This window comes from Nycticebus coucang, chromosome 15, assembly GCF_027406575.1.
Source record: "Nycticebus coucang isolate mNycCou1 chromosome 15, mNycCou1.pri, whole genome shotgun sequence".
NCBI classification, from domain to species: domain Eukaryota; kingdom Metazoa; phylum Chordata; class Mammalia; order Primates; family Lorisidae; genus Nycticebus; species Nycticebus coucang.
This window is the reverse complement of record NC_069794.1, coordinates 93,451,030-93,475,538: the sequence shown is the minus strand read 5'-3', so window position 1 is coordinate 93,475,538 and position 24,509 is coordinate 93,451,030. Positions and strand designations below refer to the sequence as shown.

The following is a 24,509-nucleotide window of genomic DNA, read 5'->3' as shown; positions in this document are numbered from 1 at the left end:
TTATAAAACTTCGTTAGGTTGCTCTCTTTTTACTAGAAGTACGACAATATAAATACTATGCAGTCACAATCCAAACCATACTATACTTTGATAGCTCAGGTAGTTTATAATTCAGTAACACAAAATTCTACTTTATTCTACCATTATATTTAAGTGTGATACTGAAAAAAAGAAAAAAGTAAAAGTAACCCAAAATAAACCAGCAGTATAACTAGTTGTAGTCCAGGAATAATACTCATTAACTCACTTTCCTATGAAGTATTTTCACTCTAGCAAGTAAGTATTTTTATCCTGAGGCAGAAACGAATTGTCTTTAAAAGACAATTCATCAGCATCACATTTAATACTTAACATATTGGTATGAAGTTAACAGCCGGACTGAAGCCATAAATGCCTACTGTATACATGTAGTAAACACAAGTACTGACGTTTCGAACTACAACATTTACAGCATCACTTCTGTTGTTATTCCTGTGTCTAAGGTAGCAAAACTCTAATCCTCGATGTAAATAAATGCACACTTGGCACAAGAGAAGCAATATCTGAACTGTAGATATACCCCACAGTTCCTTCATAATCTAAATTATTTGAGCAAAATCTACTCCAAATCATTATTTTTAAGGGCATATTTCCTATTCCAAAAGACTGCAGGAAGAGGAAGTAATTCTAACCAACTGTCTTAAGAAATTTGGGAAGCTCTAGTTCCTTAAAAAGTGCCATCAATGACTTAAAGATATTTCACGTAGTATAAGTTTTTTTCTTGTTAATATACATTTATATTTAAGAGGTTTTTTTTAAAAAAAAAAAAAACAACTACAAATTTATCCAAGAGTTCTAATTCTTACAATGCAGCGTGCTGCTGACGTGCTACATACTCTCTTTTATAAGCACGCTTTCACAATGGCTTCCAAACAATCTGATGCCAATTTTTGGATTTTAGCTTTAAAAAGAAAACCAAGTAAAATAAAGGTCCTAAAATGGAATAGTCTGTGGAATACAAAATCAGTTTAACTCTACACACAGTCTAATCTTTTTATAACTATATGGCAACAATTTAGAATATATTTATAGCGGATATATTTGGTATCTATTGAAAAAACACACGGCATGACTTTAGATTAATACAATGCTTTCTATGTTTTAAAATAAAAGCAGAATGTTCAGAAGCAGTTAGCAAAATCTTACCACTCATTTTGTTTTTACAGTAGCAGCAGAGAACAAGAAAATCCAGGAAGGAAACAGTGTAGTACACGTTAACAGCTTTAATTGGAGAACGTTTCTTTCTTTCTTTTTTTTTCCCCCAAAGCTGTAAGAGGAAAAGAGCCTTTGACCGTGTCACGTGATTATCACATGACCTTCAGTGGACGGGGAGAGGAGAAAAAAAAGCAAACGTTCTGCTTGCAGCATTTCTGATACAGAAAAAACGACTGAATGATTTCTGTTACTGCTGCCCTGAATTTGAACATCTTTGAGCCTTCTTTATGAACCAATTCAGACTCTCATAGAAGTATGCCTTACAAAAATATATACTTGATGTAAAACAATTCTTTGTGTTCACTTCCCTTCAGTAACACCACACACACTAATAATTTTTTATTCATCCATCCCGCTGCTAATTTTCATTTAGAAAGTGTGAGATAAATGGAACATTTACTCTCTTAAAAGATAAGGTCTGAAATGTCATTTTATAATTTATTTATTTATTTTTAGAGACTTTATTTCTAAAGTTTCACTTTGTCATCCTAGGTAGAGTGCTGTGTTGTCACAGCTCACAGCAACCTCCAACTCCTGGGCTTAGGTGATTCTCTTGCCTCAGCCTCCTCAGTAGCTGGGATTACAGGTGCCTGCCACAACACCTGGCTATTTTTTGTTGCAGTTTGGCTGGGGCCGGGTTTGAACCTGCCACCCTCGGTGTATGGGGCTGGCGCCCTATCCACTGAACCACAGGTCATTTTATAATTTGATCCTCTCCAAATCCAATCCTAAAGGAATGCCTTCAATACACAGAGAACTGTGTACAGAATATAGGCTTGATAGGCATGATCCTCAAAGGTGGGATTTATGTTTCAGGTTGGTATTTGCCTCTTAAGCTAACACAGGCTACTGTTTTATTATTGGTATTTTCTTTGTTCTGATTTTTTTCTTTTTTAAGATTTAAACTGGACATTAATACAGATGCTTAGTGGATGGCATTCTTATTCATATTCATGAAGTCTGAAAAGACAGGCTCACGTTTGGATTTAGAGCTCTCTGTCCAAAAACATGTAGAGACCAGAAAGGAGACCAAAGATGTCCAGTTACAACAGAAGACTGTTAAGAACTTGTGGAGATCTTTCACTACTTTATGGTGCTATGTAAATTCAGAAAAAAGTTATTAATAGCTAACACAAATATAAAGGTAATGACAATGACTAATTTGTACCAAGTTACACAGAAGAAAATGAATTTTGGTATTAAAAGATAAATAACAGCTCCCTCTTTATGAGCAAGGCAATTTACTGCCCTTCTGTGAGTCTCAGTTTCTTCCTAAAAGGTTCATCAACCTCCTAGCATTGTTGTGAGAATCCAATTAGATAAATCAAAAGTACCAAGTTCACAGGTTCGTGCCACTCAGTGAATGCTATAATAAGTAAAAGTACAATCAGCATATTTTCAGAAATAATTAGATAGTGCAGAGCACCCACCAGCACCCTTCAGGGTTTTCCTTGTGTTAACTCACTCCTCACAACTGAAAGAAGTGTCATTTACAGGTAAGAAAACTGAAGCAGAGGATACTTTGGTAACCTGCCAACAGCAGGCAGTGAGGCGAAGGCAGGGTTATCTGATGATGATATTGCTATATTTTTAAAAAAGTGGAAACTATGTTCAAAGGCCCCGTCTCCCCAGAAGGTGGAAGAGAACTGGCAAGGGATAACCTAGAGCACTGGTCTCAGTAAATACGTGTCAGTCACCCTAGAGAAGGTACGACAACAAGGGACTATCCTTAAAAGTGGGGAAGGGCAATTAACTTGTAAATGCCCACTAAAAGGCAGGGCTGCCCTGAGAACTAAAGAGCAAAGAATCTCCCGGTCTCAATAGAATTTGTTCACAAATATTAGACTCAGTCTCTATAGAAATCCACTGTGCCTCTGATCTTGCCTCCACAGCCCACCTTTTTATTTTGGCTCACATTTACAACACAGCTGTGTTTCCATTTATAGTTCCAGACTGTAACTGATGTAACTCCTTCTCAATCCTTCGCACTGTGATCACTAGAACTTTTTTTTTTGTTTGTTTAGCAGGCCCTGGCCAGATTTGAACCGCCTCATAGGAACCAACCCCCCAAACCACCACGCCGTTGTGTCTGCTCCTTCCCATACCATCCGTCCCTTCCACCACACCCTCATGTTTCCACCGTTCCGAACTGAGTTTGTTTTAGTTTAAAAAGTTTTTTTTAAAAAATCACATATATTCCTAAACAATGTTTATTTGCTTGTCTTTGAATTTTATTGCAATCATACAATGTATAGTCTTCAGTAACTTACTTCATGCAATATTATATTTCTAAGATTTATTGCAGTTTCATGTAGCCATAACCTCCTCAGCATGTAAGTAACAATAACTTGTTTATTCTGTCACTAACTTTTGGGCTCTCTCCAGTTTTTTTGCTGCTGCTGCTGTTGTTGTTTTGTGTTTTTGCTATCATTTATTTACCATTCACTCAATGACATGTATTGACTACCATGTGCCAAGTTCTGGGAACTTGGGATATATTAATAAGTGAAAATAGATAAATATCTATGCTCTTGTAGAGTTGTCACTGGGGGAAGAAAATCACAGCATGATAAATAAGCAGATCATATTCAAGTAAATCACAAAAGGAGTGACATTATAGTGAAGAGGTCAGTAAGTTAGATCCTGTTGGGTTTTGTAGGTCCACTTAGAGTGATTTTAAAACATGACTTAATTGCATTTTAAAAGAATTCATCTAACTCATACACATTGCTGGTGGGAATATGGTATAAACACTTTGCAAAAGTGGCAATATCTAGTAAAATTGAACGTATGTACATCCTATGTTCCAAGTAATTCCATTTCCAAGTATTAATATGGGCAATGGAAATGCTTACAAATATCACCAACCAAAGATTATTTCGAATGTTTGTAGCAGTACCAATCAGCACCAAAGAAGATGAAGCAGATTTGGGAACAAATAAGTGTTCACGTTTGGATATTTTATATTTGTAATGTCTGTTAGGTATCCACGTGGAGATATCAAATAGCAGGCAATTGGTTTCACTATCTGCTATTCAAGGAGACGCCTGGTCTTGACATATAAATTCTGGAGTGTTGGTAGACAGACTATAAATCCATGAGACCAGATGACATCACCAAAGGAGTGACAGTAGATAGAGAAGAGACTCCAAAGCCTTAGATAGGAGCACGGAGCACCATCACTGCTGTAAACCTATTTCTGTCCATCTTTTGGCCTACACGTGGAAAAGTTTCTTTAAGGTATACAGCAAGAAGAGGAAATGCTGGGTCTCCAGGTTATGCAAATGTTAATTTTTATAGGATAGTGCCAAATAGTTTTTCTGAGTATAAATGACTTACATTCCTACCAGCCATGTATAAGAGCTTCCACTGATTCACATTTTCACCATTACTTGGTATTTAGATTAAAAATTTTTGCCAATATCACTTTTGTCTTATTTTGCATTACCTAGTCCATGATTTTTTATCCATTTTTCTACTGGGTTCTTTTCGAAAAATAGATTTATAGGAGTTTTTGTGTATTCTGGATACTAATTCCTTACGGTTAAATTGGTTGCAGTGATCCTTTTCCTAATACATAACTTGTTTTTCAGATATTTTATGATGATATACAGAAGTTCTGAATGGTAAAGAAGTCAAATGTACTAATGTTTTGATAGCAGATTTTATTATGTGTCTTAATAATTCTTTCTGTAGACCCTGTGCTCAAACCTGTAATCCTAGCACTCTGGGAGGCCGAGGTGGGTGGATTGCTTCAGCTCTAGAGACTAGCCTGAGTGGAAGTGAGACTCTGTCTCTAAAAACAGATGGATGTTGTGGTAGAATGCCACTCGGGAGGCTGAGGTGAGAGGACCACTTGAGCCAAGAGTTGGAGAGGTTGCTGTGAGCTGTGACACCACAGGTACTCTGCCCTGAAGTGACAGAGTAAAACTTTGTCTCAAAAAATAATTAATAATAATTCTTTCGCTACTCCATAGTCATAATTTCCTTTATTATTAAGTTTGTATTTTCATATTTAAGTCTCTAGATCTTCAAGAATTCATTTTTGGGTAAGGTGTAAGGAAAGGATCTGATTCCACTTGGATAAACAATTGTTCTAATAATTGTTTTCTGTCTCCCTGCTCTAGGATATGCCTTACTTCTTATGAGCACAGCAATGCAAGTGCTTATAGAAGATCTTGTTTTATGAGAAGATGATATTGAAAGCCCCTATTTAGACATAATGATCTTATTTACTCTCATTAAAGCTTATAATCTGTATCTTACCCAGAGCTTAGCTAGAGCTCTACTATACTTACAATAATACCACAAAACTCAAAACCAGTTATTTTTCCATTAATACTCACTCCACCTTTTACATTTCTCATGATAAGTTAATCTGAAGATAGAAACTAGAGAGTAATTCTAGACTCTATTTTGCCTACATTTCTCCTATCAGCCAGTTGAAAGTTTGGGAAAGTCTGACAGTTTTCTCTCCCAAATTTCTCTCAAATCCCTGTTCTTTTCTACTCCATTGCTGCTGCCTTAGCAGTACTCAGCTCCTTCCAGAACACTCCAGCACCGTCCTAATGGGGTCTCCATGAGGGGACCCATTGCCAGGGTCCCTAGCAATCAATACATCTCTTATACTAATGCTAAAATGATCTAAAGACCAAACCTAATTGTTTCCTCTTCTGCTTAAAACCCATAAATAATTCTTTATTATTTATGAGATGAAACCCAAGTTCCTAATCATGCTCACCATGAACTTGGCTGTGCCATTTAAGCTGGTAAAATACCAGACTATCCCTGTCAATATTACGTGAACCACTCCCCCACCCCCTCAACTTGCATCAAAATATCTTCAAGTGAATTTTGGTATTACTGTGCTATTTTATCATTGATTTTATTACAATTTGTAGTATTTGTTATATCCTAAACAAGAGAGGCACCATAAGGCAGCGGTGAAGAGCACGGACTACTAATTCCAATGACAGCTTAGCTATGAGACTCTGCGTATCTTTGTATCTTAGTTTCTTCACATGTTGAATGAAAATGATAATTATTCTACTTCATAGAAATATGCAGGCGGCGCCTGTGGCTCAAAGGGATAGGGCGCCAGTCCCATATGCTGGAGGTGGTGGGTTCAAACCCAGCCTCGGCCAAAAAAAAAAAAAAAAAAAGAAATATTATGCAGTTTAGACTGAGTTCATAGGTACATGTAAGTGCCTACAGGCAGTGTCATCCAAGTGCAGGGCTGGTGCCTGTATTCAAAGCCTACTGATAGTTACGGTGTTAAAATATTATGAAAAAGTCCAAACGATTACTGTTGTGTGCCATGCTATTAATTTAAGAGAGCTCTCTACAAAATGTTTGAAACAATGCTATAAAAATAAGCAGGAACTTTTTTTTTTTTTTTTGGTTTTTGGCTGGGGCTAGGTTTGAACCTGCCACCTCCGGCATATGGGACTGGCACCCTACTCCTTGAGCCACAGGCGCCACCCTTTTTTTTTTTTTTTTTTTTTTGAGACACAGCCTCAAGCTGTCACCCTGGGTAGAGTGCCTTGGCATCACAGCTCACAGGAACCTCTAACTCCTGGGCTCAAGTGATTCTCCTGCCTCTGCCTCCCAAGTAGCTGGGACTACAGGCGCCCGCCACAGTGCCCGGCTATTATTTGGTTGCAGCCGTCATTGTTGTTTGGCGGGCCTGGGTTGGATTCGAAGCCGCCAGTTCAGATGTATGTGGCTGGCGCCTTAGCCACTTGAGCCACAGGTGCCAAGCCTGTAGGGACATTTTTAAGTTGGCTAAAATTTTCAGATAAGAATGGGAAAATGAAAAGTATGTTTGTCAATGCATAATGCTTTCCTTCTGAACTGTACTGTTGTCAATGCATCCTCTGTATTTATTTCTATAGGAAAATTACTAGACTGATGTACATTCTTGAATTAATAAGGTCTTTAGGAATCACAAAAAATACCCTATATTTTCCTTATTTTAATAAAAGGGTCCTTGAAAATAGAGACTGTGTCACTAATGCTGAGCATAAGAACTGAGGCACCTGTGAAATAGGAAGGTTATGGACTTAAAGTCTTGTTAGAAGGGTAATGGAGGTAGGAATCAGTGAGTCCTGAAGCACCCCAAACCACTGACATTTGGGTGGAAGTCTGCCAGAATATATCCCCAATATCTGCTAGCTACATATAACTAAGCAAAATGTACCTAAATTTATCTCAGTTAACTGTTGTGAAGAAAGACCCTAAAAGTTTCTAGTAACTCAAGGATATTATATAGAAAACAGTGAATTACTGTAATAGGCTAACCTGTACCAAAAGATAATTTAAGGTGATTTAAGAGATACACATAGCACCAAGATCAAAAAACAACAAAAACATAAAACACAACTGATGACAAACTGAAGAAAAGGGAAAAGTAATATAGAAAAAACAATATAAGGTGTGAGGCTGGTCTTATGGTCCCTTTTTTTTTTTGAGACATAGTTTCACTTTGTTGCCCTTGATAGAGCGCCATGGTCTCACAGCTCACAACAACCTCAAACTCTTGGGCTCAAGTGATTCTCTTGCCTTAGCCTCCTGAGTAGCTGGGATTATAGGCACCCGCCACAACGCCCGGCTACCCTCTGGCTCAGACTGGTCTCAAACCTGTGAGCTCAGGCAATCCACCCGCCTCGGCCTCCCAGAGTGCTAGGATTATAGGCGTTAGCCACCGTGCCAGGCCCTGGTCTTACGTTCTTACTAGAGATGAGCCATAAAAGCATGCTGGTTTGTGTGAGCTGAAAGACAATGGACACAATGAGATAACAAGAACCACACTGTCAAGCTAGGCAAACGAGTCCTCATCTTCTGCAAGTGTGACTCCTGCCGCCATATAGCAAGATCCCAATGATTGGACTTGAAAAAAAAAAATGAAAGCAGGTATAGTCCAATGATGACTTTTACCATATGTAAATTTCAATAAATGATCAATAGATGTCTAACTTTAAGCAATATACCCTCCATAACAGCTGCAAAATGAACAGTGAAGACAAGTGAATCAGTTGACTTGCAGAAAGGGACTGTTAGCTATGAAGCAAAGTAAAAGTTGGAAGAGTTGACTCCGATTTTATTTTGGCAATAAGTACACCAGATAAGCTGTCTATTAAGGCTATTCTCAGATTATATTAAGTCTGGAACATTTGCATGTCAGAATATTTAAGAAAAATTCATTCAGCTTAACAAAGAGTGGTTTCAGATCATTAAGATACAAAAAGTAAGGCAAAAAAAAAGAATCCCTCTTCTACTTCTTTACAGATTTTTTTACTCTATGACCCTGATTCTTGTGGTAGTATTAAAGTGCAGGTTCTAAAAAAGAAATCTGAATAATATGTGTTAAACTCATGCGACTTAAGAGATGCCCACAGAATCACAAGACCAAGGAGAGATCAGTCAAACCTGAAAGTAACCAGTACTCCACATGAGGCAGGCTACTGCTGGTGACCAACAATGTTACGTGCAAATAATCTCAGGAAGATAAAAGGGTAGTGAAGAATGAGAACCTATAATTTTGTCTGTAGGCACAAATCAAACCTTTTTTCTTGTCTTTTTCATTTTCTTGTCCGTATTTTTCTTCTTTAGCCATTCAGTGGACGCAGTCACCTTGCAGATCTGGACATATGGTTACCATTTTCTTTCTCTGTAATTTCTAACTCTTACTATACTAAGGTATCAATTTAACAGAAGTTTTACTTTATATAATGTATGACAACAAGAAGCAAATGTGAGAATCACTGATGGGGGATGAGGGTGGCTGGATGAGAAAGGAGGCTGGACATTAATCATAAAATGGTCAAACAGATAATCTGTGTTTTAATGAAGTATTTCCCAAGCATTTGGATTTATGTGCCAGTAAAATTTCAAAACTAATTCTGGGGACTTATTAGCCAGCTTTCTACTAGGCCAAGTAAAGATAATAAGAGGAGGGGCGGCGCCTGTGGCTCAGTCGGTAGGGTGCCGGCCCCATATACCGCGGGTGGCGGGTTCAAACCCGGCCCCGGCCGAACTGCAACAAAAAAATAGCTGGGTGTTGTGGCTGGCGCCTGTAGTCCCAGCTACTCGGGAGGCTGAGGCAAGAGAATCGCTTAAGCCCAGGAGTTGGAGGTTGCTGTGAGCTGTGTGATGCCACGGCACTCTACCGAGGGCCATAAAGTGAGACTCTGTCTCTACAAAAAAAAAAAAAAAAAAAAAAGATAATAAGAGGAAAGAAGAAATTGAGGATAGACAGAAGGAAGTCTATCCTACATTCTAGCACTTCATAAAAAGAGGATATTGTATCTCAAAACAGTAGGAGGAATTTAACTTCAGAATTTAAAAAAAAGTCTTCAAAGTTGACTAATTTAATGTGATGAAAAACCACTACATTATCCTTATTCTTCTCATTTCCTAGACTGATGTGATTTCCTCAATCTATGGATTGGGAATAACCCTTACTGGTAAGGGAGAGGGGGTTTGTCCTCCAGGCTGGCTGAGCTCTGGTGACGGAAAGAGGGAGAAAACCGAGCAACAAAGGCAGGATAATCGTGTTATCATCATCCCACTGGGGACACTTCTGAAAGCAAAAGAGAGTTCTAAAAATCATTAAAATTATATAATTTACGATATTAATATATTTTAATTACATTGAGGGGTATGAACTTTTATTTAAAAAAAATTTTTTTTTTTTTGGAAAAAAGGTCTTGCTCTGTCACACAGGCTGGAATGCAACGGCACAATCATAGCTCATGAGGTTTCTAACTCCTGAGCTTAAGGGATTCTTCTGCCTCAGCCTCCTTAGTAGCTAAGACTACACAGGTAGGCACTACCATGCCTGGCTAATTGTTTTTGTGTGTAGGGACAAGGTCCTGCCAGGTTGATCAGGTTGGGCTTGAACTTCTGGCCTTAAGAGATCCTCCTGCCTCAGCCTCCCAAAGTGTTGGAATTATAGGTGTGAACCACTGTTCCCCATATCTAAAAATATTTTTAAATTTTTAAAAATTTAAATGTACAAATACATTAAAAAAGCATTTAAAGCTTCTCTTAATATATTGAGTATCTTAATATTAAAGAGTGACATAATCAGAATCAGTATTCTTAGCATGTATTCATGCATTTTAATCAATTCCTTAGCTATATCTCTCTTTAATTCCTTTTTATTGATATTTAACTAAAAAACTTCTTTCAAGGCTGGGGAAGGTGGCTCATGCCTGTAACCCTAGCATTCTGGGAGGCCGAGGCAGGTGGATTGCTTGAGCTCATGCATTCAGGACGAGCCTGAGCAAAAACAAGACCCCATCTCTACTAAAAATAGAAAATCTGAGGCAAGAGGATCACTTGAGCCCAAGACTTAGAGGTTGCTATGAGCTATGGTGCCATGGCACTCTACCCAGGGCAACCTTGAGACTCTGCCTCAAACAAACAAAAAAGACTACTCAGCACATGAAATACTTCTGTCACAACTCCTAACTGAAAGGAGTTAGTCCTTATCCCTTTATATCTAAGCATCCTATTCTTTCAAATAGTCTTATTTTTATTGTTTCAATAAAATTGCCTATTTTTTTGTATTTTATGGTTAATAAATTTGAAGCTATAGATAATTTCAAGTGACTCTTTCCTATACTATTTTAAGATTAAAATATTTATATTAAGAAAGTTTCTGAGATGCTATCTGGTGAGCTGGGAGCAAATTCTGCTACATGGAGGATATTCTTAATTCTACTTTTTTTTCTCAGTGAAATGTGTAAATATTTCAGTCTAAATATTTTCACAATATTAGGTACTATAATAACTTCAAATATTTTTATAAACAAATCTCACAGAATTGTCTCTATATGATTTTTTTAAATGTTTCACCAAATTGAGACCTTTTATTTTGAGCTCATTATATTTGAAAGGGCTTTGTATAAAACAAAAAAGCATTGACAAGTAATAAAGTTATATATTTATATAATAAATGACAAAAACACTCATTACTTTTTTATAGATCCTATGACAGGAACACTCAGATTTTACTTCCTTCAAAAATGCCACGTTTTTTACACGCTTCCAACTGGTCTTCCCACTGGTCGCCTGGTGACACCAAGTGGCCAGCAGGGGCAGCACATGAAATACTTCTGTCACCAGGAGACTGAAAGGAGTTAGTCCTCATCCTTTTATATAGTAGCTAAGCATCCTTTGTTTTACTATTCAGTATCTTACCTGCATCCTCGACTTGCTTCTGGCAAAGGTTAGGAAAAAGAAAGTTTATTTTGGTTTTCTTTAAGATTTAACCACAAATTAAAGTGAAAACTCAAGAGATCAATGAACTACTTACTAGAAATCAAGGCAGAAGCTAGAAATACAAAATGATGGTCAACCAAATACATCAAAATTTATCTTAAGGGAGCTACTAATAATATTCTTGTTAAAAAAATAAATCTAAGACAAATGCTGAACCAGTTAGATACCAAGACAAGAGGCCTAAATCATTGGTACATAAGGTCAACCTATTAATAGGAAATGCTTATTAAGGCTATAAAACACTTGGTACAACATTTATTCACAGGAAGAAAGCAATTAGCATAGGCCTCAAGTCTAGGCATTTAATAAGTTGGTGATCATAATTTGGGAACTGAATGAGGCAGGAAGTTACAAAAGAAAGAGAAAAGGTCATTATTCATGCTTAAATGTCTAGAGACTTTTCCTTGGGAATTTATTATTTTTAAAGTCTGGATAAAGCACAATGCTTAAATTAGAGGCCTAAAGACGATTCAGAACTATAGATAATTTCATTTATTTGTGTACAGGTAACTGAAAATTTTCATAATTGATTTGCTATGCATTTAGATGTAGCAGTGATAAACTAAGTAGAATAAGCCTGAAGAATGACTATTATATTATGGTTAGAATCTACCTTTAGCACTAAACTGAACTGCATGCAAATGGAAAACTTCAAGTATGAGACGTGTTTACCAAGCACCTCTTTGTAAACAAGTTATGTTTAGTGCTCTTATTTAGAAAGCTTAGAGGCTATGATGTGAATAGGCACGGATGCAGTAGGTTGTGAACACTATCTTTAGTATCTGTCTAATGTGAACCATGATGAATCTATTAATATTCTGGTAGGAAATAGTACTTGGGATTTACGGCAGCACATTAGGTTAACTATGTCTCAAGAACTGAACACCCTCGTTTTTGACATCACTCGGGGCAGTGATAAAGATCAGTGACATAAATTCTATCAGGATCAGACATTAAGGCCACAGAGGTTGAAAAAAAGTGCCCATGTAACAGGGCAGATCAGTCACCCACCATACAGAACACATTAAATCAGTACTGTCAAAAAGGGTCATGCTAGGTTTTCTTTTTACATAATAGCTAAGCTTTTTAATTTTAATTATAGGTTTCCCAAATAACAGACTCTATATTTAAGTTTCTTCCTAGCCTGTGTGTTTTAAGGTCTGGACCTTGAAAACTGTGTCTAGAGGGTCTATCAGCCACATGAGTTATCTGGAGCACTGCCTCTGCAGCCTGGCTTCTGCAGACAGTATTCTACAGACTGTTTCCATTTATTAAGATTTTATATAATATGCTGTTGTTGACAAGTAACGTTTAGATTCAGATTGGGAGTACTATAGCATGGCCTCACAGTTCACTGTAATCTCAGGGTCTTCTTCCCATTATTCTCTTTTTCTTTGGAACTTTAATTTTTAAAATTGTGCTAGTATATTTGGACATCAAAATATTTTTTAATGCTGGGGTGGCGTCTGTGGCTCAAAGGAGTAGGACACCAGCCCCATATGCCAGAGGTGGCGGGTTCAAACCCAGCCCCGGGCAAAAACTGCAAAAAAAAAAAAAAAAAAAAAAAAATTTTTTTTAAATGCTAACAGCTAGATTAGAGAAGATGAGTATTTATTATTATGATTAATCATATATAGATATATATATGAAAGTTTCAAAATGTTCTCCCTGAATTAAATGTACTCACAGAATTAGAAATCCCCTCTCCTATAACAAGAACAGAACCTACCCCTGGAGGCTTACTACAGAATGTTCACATTCTGCTGTTGGTTCTCTTGACAACCAACTGGAATACAACTGGAAAGCCAAAGGGAGATCAGAGACGGAGTGTCCAGTAACCTTTTGTTCTGTCATGTACTAAACTGACACAGTCTGATGTGAAACTGTCCCATACCCTCAGGCACTTGTGCTTTTGTGTTGTATCTTATGAAAAATTGCCAAAAAATTTATAAAAAATGCAAGTTTTCTCTCATCCCAAGGGTCTTAAAGAAAAACCAAACTGCTTATCATCTAAAATAAATATGGCCAAGGCAGTTGTCCTCACAGTTCTTTCTGATGTGAAATCTGTGAATCGTCCCAGTTTCTGGTTGGCCTCTACATTGAGCCCCCAGGTCTTATTACAACTGTTTTGGTTTTCTCCTTGATTAAAATCCTTTGCTAGTTCCCTGCTCCTTTCAGGATAGATAAGCATATAACGGTATTTGTAGTGCAGCTTTTCAGTCTCATTTTCAGACAATGCTCCATGCACTCTCTTCTCCAAGCTGCCTCTCTAATCACAGCTGTTCAGTGCCTCTCATCTGGGTGACCAGCCTTTGCACATGCAATTCCGTTCCTTCTGCCTCTAAGACCTTTTACTTTTTCCATATATGTGTGAAGCCGGAGTAGGAACACCTTAGCCAGCAATCAACTTCTTCTTTAAGCATCATCTTTTCCTATCACACTCAATGACTCTTCATGCTGGCTAAGGTGTTCCTACTCCGGCTTCACACATATATCTGGACATACATAATTTCATCATGTCACTTACCATCGCTCTCTCAGTTTTCACTGTGAGTTACTTGCCTGTCTCTCTCTCTAGGGGTTAAGATAAGGACTAAGTCTTTCAAATAACTGTCAAGAATGAGTTGCTCCTAAGGACAGGAAAAGAAATTTAGAACAAACTCTAAGGAAAAGTGTGAGCTTTGTGTTTTGGCAAGCACTTGAGCATGGGAGACCAGGCACAAAGAAGTGAGAATTTCATCACTTTTAAGACTAAAAATAATGTTCAAATGTTAGGCATTGTGGCAGGCACCTGTAGTCCCAGCTACTTGGGATCATTTGAACCTAAGAGTTTGAGGTTGCTGAGAACTATGATGCCATGGCACTCAACCAAAGTGAGACTCTGTCTCAAAAAATAAGTTAAAATATTGAAATACGATGGTATTTCACTGTAATAATAAAGAGATTTTCCAAAAATGTTGAAGGATTTTATAATGAGGCAGAAGGGGGTATCAAAGAACTTTCTCATTTTTTTTTTTTTTGTAGAGACAGAGTCTCACTTTATGGCCCTTGGTAGAGTGCCATCGCATCACACAGCTCACAGCAACCTCCAACTCCTGGGCTTAAGGGATTCTCCTGCTCAGCCTCCCGAGTAGCTAGCTGGGACTACAGGCGCCCGCCACAATGCCCAGCTATTACAAAGAACTTTCTTAAACCAGAAAGAACTGTATTTGATTTAGAATTTACTTTCTAAAAGGCAATCAACATCTTCACAATTGTATCACACAGGTTTTGAGATCAGATTCCAATGTTAAAATCATGACTCTGCCAGAGAGTTGCTTAATATCTGAAGCTACAGAGAAAAGAATACATGCCTACAAAAAATCCCTTCTTGTAATAACTGTGTTATTTCATGACTCTCAGGGTTAATGATGGCAGGTTTGGATGTTCTTTAATATGAGAACATACGAGACCAGCCTGAGGAAGAGTGAGGCATCATCTCTACTAAAAAATAGAAAAACTAGCTGGGCATTGTAGCGGTGCCTGTAGTCCCAGCTACTCAAGAGGCTGAGGCAGGAGGATCGTCTAAGACCCAGGAGTTTGAGGTTGTTGTGACACAAAGGCACTTTAGCCTAGGGCAACCGAGACTATGTCTCAAAAAGTATATATACTGGGGCTCAGTGCCCGTAGCTCAGTGATTAGGGCGCCAACCATATACACCCAGGCTGGCGGGCTTGTGCCCAGCCTGGGTCTGCCAAACAACGATAACTCCAACCAAAAAACAGCTGGTTGTTGTGGCGGGCATCTGTAGTCCCAGCTACTTGTGAGACTAAAGCAAGAGAATTGCTTAAGCCCGAGAGTTTGAGGTTGCTGTGAGCTGTGATGCCAGTTTGAGGTTGCTGTGAGCTGTGATGCCACAGCACTTTACCCAGGGTGATAACTTGAGACTGTGTCTCAAAAAAAAAAAATATATATTTATATATGTTAATATATTAGTTATATATATTTTATTTTAGTTATATATTTTAGATATATATCATATATATATGAGCATAACTGCACATAGGTTCACACTTACATAGATATAGGGAGGAATTTTCTAAGAAATGAAATTATGCCTAGTGTTTGTTGCCATGATAGAGAACTATGAAATATTTGAGTATGAATTCTAGATGAGCTGGAGAATGATTTTTCCATCTCTACATATCTAGGCAGGTACTAAAAATCACATCCCTCACAGTGCCATACAAAGAACAAGGAAAGACCTTTGTTGCCTGGGTCATTCTCTGCAGATGGTAGCAAGGTATGTAAATCAGGTTATATAAATCATGGTAGTTTCTTCATAACTTTATATAAATATCTCTGAACACTCTAGACTTATCCCAGCTACGTTTTGAGGAAAAAACAGTTAAGGTTTATGCCTGAGCTAGAATGTTTAATTAGTATTCCCTGAGTCCAAAGATGTGGTAGCAGTTATTGCTATCATTAAGTTGCCCTTCTCACCAGGATGTTCTTCTACTAAAGCTATCTTTGGAGAGTCTAGTTTTTATTTTTAATAATGAAGATGATCTTTCTATATATTTTTTCATAGTGTTAAGAAAATAAATCCTCAATGTGTGATGATTTTGTCTTAGTTTCTTATCTGTCCTTCTAAGCATCAAAATTCTTTATGATGTCAAATTCAGACAATTCTTTTTTTCCACTCGATTTTCAGAAAATTGACAGACTACTATTATCTATTTATAAGCTTGGTATATCAGATATTTTAGTTTTTTCTAGTTTAAAAATCTACTTTTCTACACCGGAAACACTGTATGGTCTGTCTACCATTTTCCTGAATGAGTTCAAGGTCTCAACTAAAAAAAACAAAACAAAAACACCCCAAAACTATACATATTCTAAAGTTGAACTAAACAATCTGAAAGGGGTTAAAACATCACCTATATGATTATTTACACAACTTATATTTGTTAAAAGCATAAAATTTTGTAAAGGGAAAAAAACTATCTTACCATATATTTGAAGGAAACGTGCCAGAATTATTTTCTATGCATCTGTATTCATTAAAAGTACTATTTTTTCTCATCACAGAACAGTTGTTTATATCCTTCATAATGCATAATCAAATAAATTATCAAATAATCAAATCAAATCCCTAATTAGTAAAAGTTTTAATCTTCCATGTTTAAGAGAAAAAGGACAGAACAGGACTCCTCCTCTGAATGTCTTCTTGGAAGCACTTCCTAAGCCCTGGACCAGTCTGGATGTTCCTGTTGTAAGTTTCCATAGCACGGTTCCTGTTGTTTCTCAGTCACTCTTAGGAGACTATAAACTTCATGGGGTCAGAGAGTGAGTTATGTTGCTTATCACTAAATTTCACTTATGTACATTCACTATTCAGTTAATTCACTATAAAGTTAATAATAATTTATTTAAATAAAAGAATGAGTTTGGACAGCAACCTCCAGGCCACATTTTAATCTAGACTCAGTAATTTATTCAAATGTATCTTCTATATAATCTATGACTATATAATATGTGTACAGTACAATTAGTATTAATACATAAAATGATTAAGGGCACTGTTAGACTGAATTATTTTCAGTATATTCTGTTTATCATGGCTGAATTTAAGAGTTATTTTGTAAAAATCAGTAAAATGAGTTGGAAAAGGCTTTCTGGTTTTCAGTTAATCAGAAAGATATTGTAGAAGAACACTCTATGCTTAGGTTAAAGTTTAAAACATATACTTTTTATGTCTATAGTTATTAACTCTAATAAAATCAAATCAAAAACATCTTTTTTTTTTTTTTTTGTAGAGACAGAGTTTCAGTTTATTGCCCTCGGTAGAGTGCCGTGGCATCACACAGCTCACAGCAACCTCCAACTCCTAGGCTTAGGCGATTCTCCTGCCTCAGCCTTCCGAGTAGCTGGGACTACAGGTGCCCGCCACAACGCCCAGCTATTTTTTTTTTTGTTGTTGTTGCAGTTTGGCCGGGGCTGGGTTTGAACCTGCCACCCTCGGTATATGGGGCTGGCGCCCTGCTCACTGAGCCACAGGCGCTGCCCCAAATCAAAAACATCTTAAAAACAACTGATGTAAATTTCTTCCCCACAAGGCAAGAAGGTGGAATCAAATGGTATTAATTATACCTTCCTCCCTTTTAGGGTAATAAAAATTAAGGTCTTTCTAAGTATAAGTGAGAAAAGAGACTTTTTCAAACTCTAATACTTAGTGTTTTTTAAATATAAAATCTGGTATTGTTTACTCCTTAAAATCCTTTAGGTTGAATCTCTCTTCAAAGGGAGAGATTATTATTTTGTTTGTTTTTGGCCGGGGCTGGGTTTGAACCCGCCACCTCTGACATATGGGACTGGCACCCTACCCCTTGAGCCACAGGCGCCACCCAGGGAGAGATTATTAAATAAAATAAAACATGCTCTTTCAATGCTCTGAGGAAAAATTACACTTTGCAAATAAAAGCAAACGAGATTTTGTTTGCCCCAGCATCATGCAGTATAATTTATGTAAAGCTAAATGGCATTTTTTTGGTAGGGACAGTCTTGAGTTTCAGAGATGAAATTTTGAGTTAAGTAAGACATTGTGATTTCTAGCATAAAATTTTGCGGTAAGTTTATAAAGTATTTCAGGAAGAAAGCACCTGGTTGGGAGGAACTAACCATTGTTGTGCTATGAGTAGAGCATCATGTTAGGAACCTTATGTCTGTGAAGTGACTTTAAAGTAAGGATTAAAAATGTGGAATCTGATCTGCAGCCAGACTGAGTTTAAGTGCCAGCTGAGACACTTAGTAACTGGTAACTGTGGGCAAGTTATTAATCACTGTTCAATTTTCTCATATCTAAGATAGTAGTAGTTATCTCACAGAGTTGCTGTAACAATTAAGTAGGTTAATTACCTGTTTACAACAGTAACTGGTACAGTGAATGTTCAGTAACTGTTAGCTAGTATTATATATGATAATTAAATTACAGTGTTACTTTTCTCCCCCTTTTCCCATTATTTGAGGATCTAATGTCTTTGATTAACAATGACAAGTGGGGAAATAAAGACAATTCTATTGTTATATTCCTAAAATAAAACAATAAACATGTACTGAGTTTCTATAAGCAAGCACAGTTGTAAGTGCTATGGAGAAGGGCAGGGAATCTAGAACACAAGAGCACACTACTACTGAGTAACAGTAATAATTAATAATTATTATTACTGGCATGGCCTCCTTTGAGCGAAGCTTATTAGCTGAACCCCCAATGACAAAAATATCAGAAGAGACAAAAGGAAAGAATAGAGAATCACCAATATCAAAGATGTAGGTGAAATTTGGCTGAAGAAAGGTAGGTAGGTATCTTTCGGGTAAAAAAAAGAGGGTGGGAATTTCTCAAATAGAGGCCTTATTTATTAACTGTAATTTAATTGGTTAAATTAATTGGATTGGAGGAAGTACATTGCAAAATAAAAAATATACAAAAAGGCATAGAGGGATAACTTTCATTCCATTTCTTTCCTTATTTCACGCACCACCACCCCATAAATAAACACTGAAATAATTTTTTTCCCAATTATTTTATTGAGGCAAAATACATGTAACATAAAATTTACCATCTTAATCATTTTAAGTATACAGTTCATTAAATACATTCATGTTGTGAAACCATTACCACCAACTGTCTCCATAAACCTTTTCATGTTCTGAAAATAAAATGTAATCTCCATTAAACATTCACTCCCCATTTTCTGTACACCTTGTTTCCTTGCAAACGCTGTTCTTCTTTCTGTGTATCATCTGACTGCTCTAAGTGCCTCACACAAGTGCAATCATGCAGTACTTGTCTTTTTGGTGACTGGCTTATTTCATGTTACATAATTTCCTCAGGTTCATCCGTGTTTGTTTTTTTTTTTGTGTTTATTTTTTTGTAGTGAAATACTTAAATTTCTTTCTTATTTCTCTTTGTGTATGCCCCCTAGTTATTTTCCTTGTAGTTACCATATGCTCTAGTATGAATTTATTCTGTCTTAACTTCAATAACATACAAATATTCTGGTCCTTTTCAGCTCTGTCCCTACTTCTTTTAGTTGATACCACAAAATTACATCTTTTATACACTGTGTGTCCTAAAACATAAAACCAATAGTTCTTTTATTTTTTAAAATTTTAAAATTTTATTTATTTTCTTTATAAAATCATAATTATGTACATTGATGCATTTACGGCGTACAACGTACTGACTTGATATACAATGTGAAATGCTTACATTGAACTGATTGTTCACTTAGTTATTTGTTCTGGCAAGACAATTATACTCTTAATAGTTTTGAAATGTACCACTGCATTATGCACATTAGGTGAGGTCCCACGAAATACTCTCCCTCTTCCCAGTCTCCCTTCTCCCCTCCCCTCTCCCTCCTCTTCCCTCTTACTTTCTGGACTATAGTTATGTTTTACCATTCGTATGAATGTGTAGGTGATTATATATTGATTTCACAGTAGTACTGAGTAAATGGGATATTTTATTCCATTCTTGAGGTACTTTACTGAGAAGAGTATGTTCCAGCTTCATCCAGGTAAACAAAAAAGATGTGAAGTCTCCATCATTTTTATGGCTGCATAGTATTCCATGGTGTACATATACTACAATTTGTTGATGGGCACTTGAGCTGTTTCCATATCTTGGCAATCATGAATTGGGCTGCAATAAACATTTTGGTGCAAATATCTTTGTTGTAAAATGATTTTTGATCATCTGGGTATATACCTCGTAGAGGAATTGCAGGATCGAACAGTATGTCTACTTTTAGTTCTTTGAGTATTCTCCAAACTTCTTTCCAAAAAGGCCGTATTAGCTTGCATTCCCACCAGCAGTACAGAAGCGTTCCCTTCTCTCCACATCCACGCCAACAGCTGTAGTTTTGGGATTTTGTGATGTGAGCTAATCTAACTGGAGTTAGATGATATCTTAAAGTGATTTTGATTTGCATTTCTCTGATGATTAAAGATGATGAGCATTTTTTCATTTTTTCACTAAGGCCATGCACCTTAGTTTCTGTTCAAGTCTCTTGCCCACATGGAAATGGGGTTATTTGCTCTTTTCTTATTGATTAGTTTGAGTTCTCTGTAGATTCTAGTTATCAGACCTCTGTGGGAAGCATAACCTGCAAAAATCTTCTCCCACTCTGAAGGTTTTCTGTTTTCTTTACTTACTGTGCTCTTGGCTGGGCAGAAGCTTTTTAGTTTGATCAGATCCCAGTAATATATTTTTGGTGTTGCTTCAATTACCTGGGAGCAGGGGGTACTCCTCATAAAATATTCTCCTAGGCCGATTTCTTCAAGCTTTTTCCTTGAATGCTCTTCTAGTATTTTTATAGTTTCACATCTTAAGTTTAAATCTTTTATCCAGTGAGAATCTATTTTTGTTAGTGGTGAATGGTGAGGATCCAGTTTCAGTCTTCTATAGGTCACCAGCCAGTTCACCTAGCACAATTTGTTAAATAGGGAATCTTTCCCCCAATGAATGTTCTTGATAGGCTTCTCAAAGATCACATGATGTAAGTGGCTCTCTATTCTGTTCCACATATCTACCTTTCTTTTTCTGTGCCAATACCAAGTTGTTTTTATCACTATTGATTTATGGTATAGTCTTTAGTCTGATAATGTAATACCTTCTGACTTGTTCTTATTTCTGAGTAATGTTTTGGCTATTCAAGATTTTTTTCTAATTCTAAATAAATTAAAGTACTATTTTTTCAAGTTCTTTAAAGTATGACAATGGTGCTTTAATAGGGATTGCATTAAATCTGTAGATTGCTTTGGACAATATGGACATTTTAACAATGCTGCTGCTTCCCAGCCATGAGCAAGGTTATGTTTTTCCATTTGTTAACATCTTTGGCTATTTCTTTTCTCAGAGTTTCGTAATTCTCTCTATAGAGATCTTTCATGTCCTGTGTTAGGTAAATTCCCAGATATTTCATCTTCTTTTGGCACTACTGTGAAAGGAATAAGAGTCCTTGACTATATTTTCAGCTTGACTATTATTGGCATATATGAAAGCTACTAATTTGTAAGTATTGATTTTGTATCCTGAGATGCTGCTGTATTCCTTGATCACTTCTAAGAGTTTTATAGTTGAATCCCTAGGGTTTTCCAAGTATACGATCTGTGAACAGTGAGAGTTTGATCTCCTCTGACCCCATTTGGATATCCTTGATGGCCTTCTCTTGCCTGATTGTGATGGCTAAGACTTCCATTACTATGTTGAACAGCAGTGCTGACAATGGGCATCCTTGCCTGAGTCCAGATCTGAGTGGAAATGTTTTCAACTTTACTCCGTTCAATATGATATTGGCTGTGAGTTTGCTATATATGTCCTTTATCAGTTTAAGAAATGACTCTTCTAAGCCTATTTTCTTAAGTGTTCTGATCATGAAAGGATGCTGGATGTTATCAAAAGCTTTTTCTACATCAATTGAGAGAATCATATGGTCTTTGTTTTTTATTTTACTTATGCGATTTATTATATTTATAGATTGATGTATGTTGAACCAACCCTGTAACCCTGGGATAAAACCAACTTGATCATAGTGTATCATTTTTTTTGATGTGTTGTTGAATTCTGTTTGCTAGGATCTTATTATTTTTGTATTGATATTCATTTATGATATTGGTCTATAGTTTTCTTTCTTTGTTGGGTCCTTTCTTGGTTTGGGGATCAGGATGATATTTGCTTTGTAGAATGTGTTGGGAAGTATTCCCTCTTTTTCTATGTTTTGGAAAAGGTTATGTAATATAGGTTCTAGTTCTTCTTTGAAGGTTTGATGGAATTCTGAGGTGAAGCCATCTGGTCCCAGACTTTTCTTTTTGGGGGGATTTTGTATAGTTGATGCTATTTCAGTGCTTGGCATATTCTATTCAGAATTTCTTTTTTTTTTTTTTTTTTGTAGAGACAGAGTCTCACTTTATGGCCCTTGGTAGAGTGCCGTGGCCTCACACAGCTCACAGCAACCTCCAACTCCTGGGCTTAAGCGATTCTCTTGCCTCAGCCTCCCGAGTAGCTGGGACTACAGGCGCCCGCCTATTCAGAATTTCTAATTCTTTCTGGCTGAGTCTAGGAAGGTGGCGTGCTTCCAGGTTATTGGTCCATTTCCTCCAGATTTTCGTATTTCTGAGAATAGAGTTTTTGGCAATAACCATTGACGATATTTTAAATTTCTAACGTGTCTATTATTTCTCCTTTATTGTTTCTGATTGACAACATTAGAGATTTTACATTTCTGTTTCTGGTTAGGTTAGCTGTAGGTTTATCAATTTTATTGATCTTTTCAAAAAATCAACTTTTTGTTCTGTTGATCTTCTGAAAGATTCTATTGTTTTCAATTTCAGTTAATTCTGCCCTAATTTCTTTTCTTCTGCTGGGTTTCGGGTTGGAATGTTCTTCCTTTTCTAGTTGCTAGAGATGACCCATTAAGTTGTTGACTTCCTCTCTGTTTTCTTTCTTTCTTTTTTTTGTAGAGACAGAATCTTACTTTATTGCCCTTGGTAGAGGGCCATGATGTCACATAGCTCACAGCAACCTCCAACTCCTGGGCTTAGGTGATTCTCTTGCCTCAGCCTCCTGAGTAGCTGGGACTACAGGGGCCTGCCACAATGCCCGGCTTTCTGTTTTCTTGATGAAGGCTTCCAACACTATAAATTTCCCTCATAGGACTGCCTTTGCAGTATCCTACAGGTTTTGATAATTTGTGTCTTCATTCTCATTTTGTTTCAAAAATTTCCTTCTTAATCTCATTTTTGACTCAGCTATCATTCAGCCTAAGGTTATTTAGTTTCCGTGACTTTGTTTGAGTATGAAGATTCCTGTCGCTGTTGAGTTCAACTTTTATTCTGTGATGGTCTGAGAAGATACAAGGAATAATTGCTATTATTTTAAATTTGCTGACATTAGACTTGTGTCCTAAGATATGATCTATTTTGGAGGATGAGAAGAAAGGGTAGTCAGTTTTATTAGGATGAAATGTTCTACAGATGTCTGTTAGGTCAACTTGTTCTAGGGTCAAGTTTAAATATAATATTTATTTAGTTTCTTTTGGAGGATCTGTCCAAAACTGCCAAAAGGATATTAAAATCTCCAACTATCATAGTGCAGGAAGGTATCAAATTGTTCATGTCTGCTAAGGTCTGCTTTATAAATTGAGGAGCATTTTGGTAGGGCGCATAAATGTTGATTATTGAAACCTCTTCATGTTCAGTGTTTCCCTTGACAAGTATGCAGTGACCATCCTTATCTTTGTTGGTTTAAGGCCTATTGTCTCTGCAAATAAAATCACAACCCCTGCTTTTTTCTGATTTCCATTTGCCTGTACTATAGATGTCCACTCCTTCACCCTGAGTTTATTTTTATCCTTTAAGGTAAGATGAGACTCTTGTATGCAACAAATGTCTGGTCTGAGTTTATGTATCCAGTCAGCCATCCTGTGCCTCTTTAGAGGACAATTTAAGCCATTCACATTAATTGAGAGAATTGATAAGCATGGAATTGTTTGGGGTGTCATGTTTTTCAAATGTGCAGTGGATGTTTTTAATCCTTTCACCACTGTGGAAGTTACATTTTGTGCAAAAATTTCTGGGTGAGTTTACTTTGGTGGTAGACCATTGTGCTGATCATTAGGGAGGATGGGTCTGAGAATATCCTCAAGAGCTGGTTTAGTTATGGCAAATTTCTTCAACATGTGTATGTCAGTAAAATATTTGATTTCTCCATCACAAATGAAGCTCAATTTAGCTGGGTACAGGATCCTAGGCTGAAAATTGTTTTGTTTTAGGAGATTGAAGGTAAATGACCACCCTCTTCTGGCTTGAAAGTTTTCAGCTAAGAGATCTGTATCATTCTAATATTCTCCCTTTGTAGGTAATGCTTTTCTTATGTCTGGCTGCTTGCAGAATTTTCTCCTTCATATTAACTTTGGCAAAGTTAA

At 36.8% G+C, this 24,509-nt stretch overlaps 1 protein-coding gene across 4 annotated transcripts in view; it reads right to left on the bottom strand.

Moving 5' to 3' along the window:
• FNDC3A (fibronectin type III domain containing 3A) overlaps positions 1-24,509 on the bottom strand; it is a 221,288-nt gene that overhangs the window by 105,440 nt on the left and 91,339 nt on the right. The window contains exon 1 of one of the 4 annotated variants that reach the window (XM_053563740.1): positions 1,186-1,288. The exons of the other annotated variants lie outside the window; for them this stretch is intronic. Coding sequence (XP_053419715.1) covers positions 1,186-1,192 — 7 coding nt within the window. The 5' untranslated portion in view covers positions 1,193-1,288. Of the gene's footprint in view, positions 1-1,185; positions 1,289-24,509 lie in introns of those variants that run through there. 4 annotated transcript variants of the gene reach the window in all.